This window comes from Mercenaria mercenaria, unplaced genomic scaffold, assembly GCF_021730395.1.
Source record: "Mercenaria mercenaria strain notata unplaced genomic scaffold, MADL_Memer_1 contig_2942, whole genome shotgun sequence".
Lineage (NCBI taxonomy): Eukaryota > Metazoa > Mollusca > Bivalvia > Venerida > Veneridae > Mercenaria > Mercenaria mercenaria.
In genome coordinates this window covers 76,359-79,948 of record NW_026461036.1, presented here as the reverse complement: position 1 = coordinate 79,948, position 3,590 = coordinate 76,359, and the positions used below count along the sequence as shown (strand labels likewise).

The window sequence follows — 3,590 nt, the reverse complement described above, 5'->3', positions numbered from 1 at the left end:
CAAGTTCAGAGGATGAAACAGCTAAAAACACTGTAACAGTGAAAGCAGTTACCCCAACACAAACTAAGAAACAGTCTGCTAAAGAGTCAAGCTCAAGCAGTTCTGATTCCAGTTCAGAAGATGAAGAGCCTAAGAAAGGTACACCTAAATCTGTCAGTAAAACAAAAACCCCAGTGTCTCAAAATAAAAGTGCAAAAACTGTAACTCCTAAATCACAAAACAAAAAAGACTCTAGCAGTAGTGACTCGGACTCTAGTTCAGAATCAGAAAGTGAAAAAGCAAATACAGTTAATACCTCTAAGGTAAATAAATCACAAAATGTTTCAAACAAATCACAAAATAAATCGGACTCTAGTTCAGACAGTGATTCCTCAGACTCAGATAGTGATAAGACTAAACCAGTGTCTAAATCCCCAGGTTTAACACCAGTAGGAGGTAAAACAAAAGCAGGGAAACAGAACGGTCCTGTAACATCGACGCCATATCCAAAAATGAACGGGAATGCAGCAGAGGGATCAGATGATTCAGGTGTAAGCTCTGGTTCACATGAAGTAACCTCTAAAAACAAAAACAACAGTCAGAACAACAGTAAAAATCAGAGAGTAAGTGTTGTTTTTCCTCTGAGAAATTATATTAAAAAAAAGTTGTAAAGCTTTCTTGCAACATTTTATAGTTTACACTCCTGGACAGTGGTATGTTATGACCCTGTTCTGATAATATTGTAACATGGTGAAGATGTTACACATCCTTTGGAATTATTTAGGAAAGTGGATGTATGATAAATTATTTTGGGTGTGCCGCTGATTCAAAGTGTGTGATTTGATACAAAGTGTGTGAATTAACCAATTAAAGAGCCATGCTTGGGTATTAATTTAAACGAAAGCATCCAGTTGGCTTTCGGAATATTGGTGGTTTTAGCTAGGTCATGTCATTCCAATATGGGCTCTTTCTTTACAATGAAAAGCTAGAAATTCGCAGTATGACCTGAACATTGTCCATAAATTTATCTGAAGTACAGTTGTACTTCAGTGAATTCAAATTCAGTTAAAATTTTAAATTCATCAAAACTTTACAGTTAATGAAATGTTTGTATATCATCATATGTACATGTATTTAGTTCTATAAGAAAAGCCGCAGATGTTTCACCTTGGAGAACTGACAGAAATCTGAGGAGAACACTTAAAGTACTGATGCGGTGTTTACATATTATGTACATAAACATACGTCTAAGAGCTTGGCCTTCTTGGGTTAAGGATAAAAATTCATTGTTTGATTGATCTGGCTCAAGTTGCTAGAACTTTTACTTCATAATATGTGTTAAAAGGACCCTTTGTATTTTTTTTCTGATAAAGACCTAAAGGTCTGGAAGAAAAATGGCTTTCACAACACACTGAAGAATAAATTGCTTTCAATTATACAAAATCTGTTAGTAATAAATATACTGATAGTCACTGAGAGGGAATACACTCATTTTCTCTTATTGTAACCAGATATCTGTTCAGTATAAATAGTTTGTTCCCAGTTTTTGGTTACACACTTGGCGGGATTATGACTTACCCAAATTTTTTCATTATCATTGGATGAGAGTTTGGACTGACTAGGTAGTCTGGTTTTAGTTCCCTTTACTTGGTTTTCTTTACTGGCTATATTAAAATACGGCAATAAGTAGATAAAAGTGGATTTTGTTGATTCCCTGACTTGTTCCTGTAAAGTATGAAATAATAGAACAATTTAATAACTTCAGAGACGAAGCAGTCCATTTAGACGAGTGAAGGAGGACAAAATTCTGGTAGATGAACGCTTGAAGGACAACTCATTTAATGCAAAGGTAATATGGGCAGTTCTGTTACATATTACAAGGTTCAAGAACCATTGCTGCCTGTAATTTTTACAAGTTTTGCCAATGATGTTACACGTTTTAAGTTGTTCAGAACTTAAATTTCCATGTGGACAACCATAAATCTGAGGCAGACTTATCAAAAACTGTGTAATTGATTTGCAGTGGGTGTAATAATACAACATACTGATAATTATGAGTTTTCTGAAGAAAATGGACAATTAATTGGGGTTAAAAAGGGAAATAACATTTTACGGAGTTGATCATTTCTTTAATACCCCGCCATGAGGTGTAGGGTAATAGGAATGGTCACCGTCCAGCCGTAACAACTGTGTCTGAACCATATGGCTCAAATCCCTTGAAGGATTTTTATGAAACTTTGGTAAAATGATCACCTCATCAAGACAATGTGCAGATCGCGACATGAGTCAGCCATGTTAGTTCAAGGTCAAAAGTTTGAGCCTTGTGTTCGCTCTGTATCTCCTAAACCCCTTGAAGAATTTTCATGAAACTTGGGTATTCGATTTGCAACTTTTGAAATACCTAGATTTTAAATGACTGCAGGTTGTATCTGTGGCTTACTTTTAAACACCTGTTCCTCCATTGTGTTAGTTCAATACTTGTTTAGGTCATTGTATAAAGAATCCATCCAGCTGACTTGGAGTTTCGTGGTTCTACCTAGATAACTGCCTTTGCCTTAAATGTTGTCCACAGGGTGGTGTTGGAGGTTGCTGGTTCTACCTAGGAACCCACCAATTCCTGAAATGTTGCTGACAGGGGCACCAGGGTTCTTCATCACCTGTACATGAGATATTATTACATCTTAATTTCTGGGTTATCTTTGGGAAATACACAGTAAGATGATGAAGATAGTTGCTTCAATAGTTGTTGAAAAATATCACACCAAACAAAATGGTTTTGAAAATAAAACAGATTGATTATGTGCTTGATTTTTTGTACAGTGAAAATTTAATATGAACATATTTGTTGATTTGCAGAGTGGAGCACGAGGATCCTGGGGTGAGAAAGCCAACAAAGACCTCATTGTTACAAAGGGTAAATCGTTCAGGCACGAGAAAACCAAGAAAAAACGTGGCAGTTATAGAGGAGGGGCAATTGATACAAGCAATGTACATTCTATAAAATTTGACGATTAGAGCACATGGTTACATGACGAAAAATTATTATATATATTGAAAAATCTGAAGTATTACTACTGTACCTTATTGTAACAATATTTTCTATATGTAGAAAATGCTTCGAGTCTTTGTAGATGGTTCGTGATGCTATTCGTCATTATCTGTTGCAAGAAACCCAAAATTATAATTTTTGAATATGTTCTGGTATTATGATTTAGACTTTTGGTGCTACTGTTCCAGTTTCCGTTAATTAAGCTTTGTTACAAAATGATTACATGTATGATATATATGTAATACTGAGATTTCATAAAAGAAAAAAATAGAGAAGGGCAAGTTAATTGTTTTTCCTGCTTCTCTGTTCAGATATCTAACAAAGACATGTTCTTTGCTAGTTCTAGCTACTATAACTTAATGCTATTTTTGTTCTGTTGGTTATATCCATTAAGTTATGACACAACCTGTTTTGATTACTTAGTCAGCATCTTATTGCAACATTCTCGTTCATTTATTGGATAGAATGTGTTATATTAGCATGTGGTTAAATTTTGAACTGAATATTGACATCTTATATTTATGAATTTAATTAATTTTAGATATCTGTTTATAAAAAGTTA

The 3,590-nt window shown here is 34.5% G+C and overlaps 1 protein-coding gene across 1 annotated transcript; it reads left to right on the top strand.

Moving 5' to 3' along the window:
• Positions 1-68: 68 nt before the first annotated feature.
• Positions 69-2,994, top strand: LOC128552604 (nucleolar and coiled-body phosphoprotein 1-like; the record flags this gene model as incomplete). Its single annotated transcript, XM_053533651.1, has 3 exons — positions 69-602; positions 1,745-1,828; positions 2,836-2,994. Coding segments are annotated over 3 exons (777 nt in total), but the record flags the coding sequence as incomplete, so codon positions are not given.
• Between the last annotated feature and the right edge of the window lie 596 nt (positions 2,995-3,590).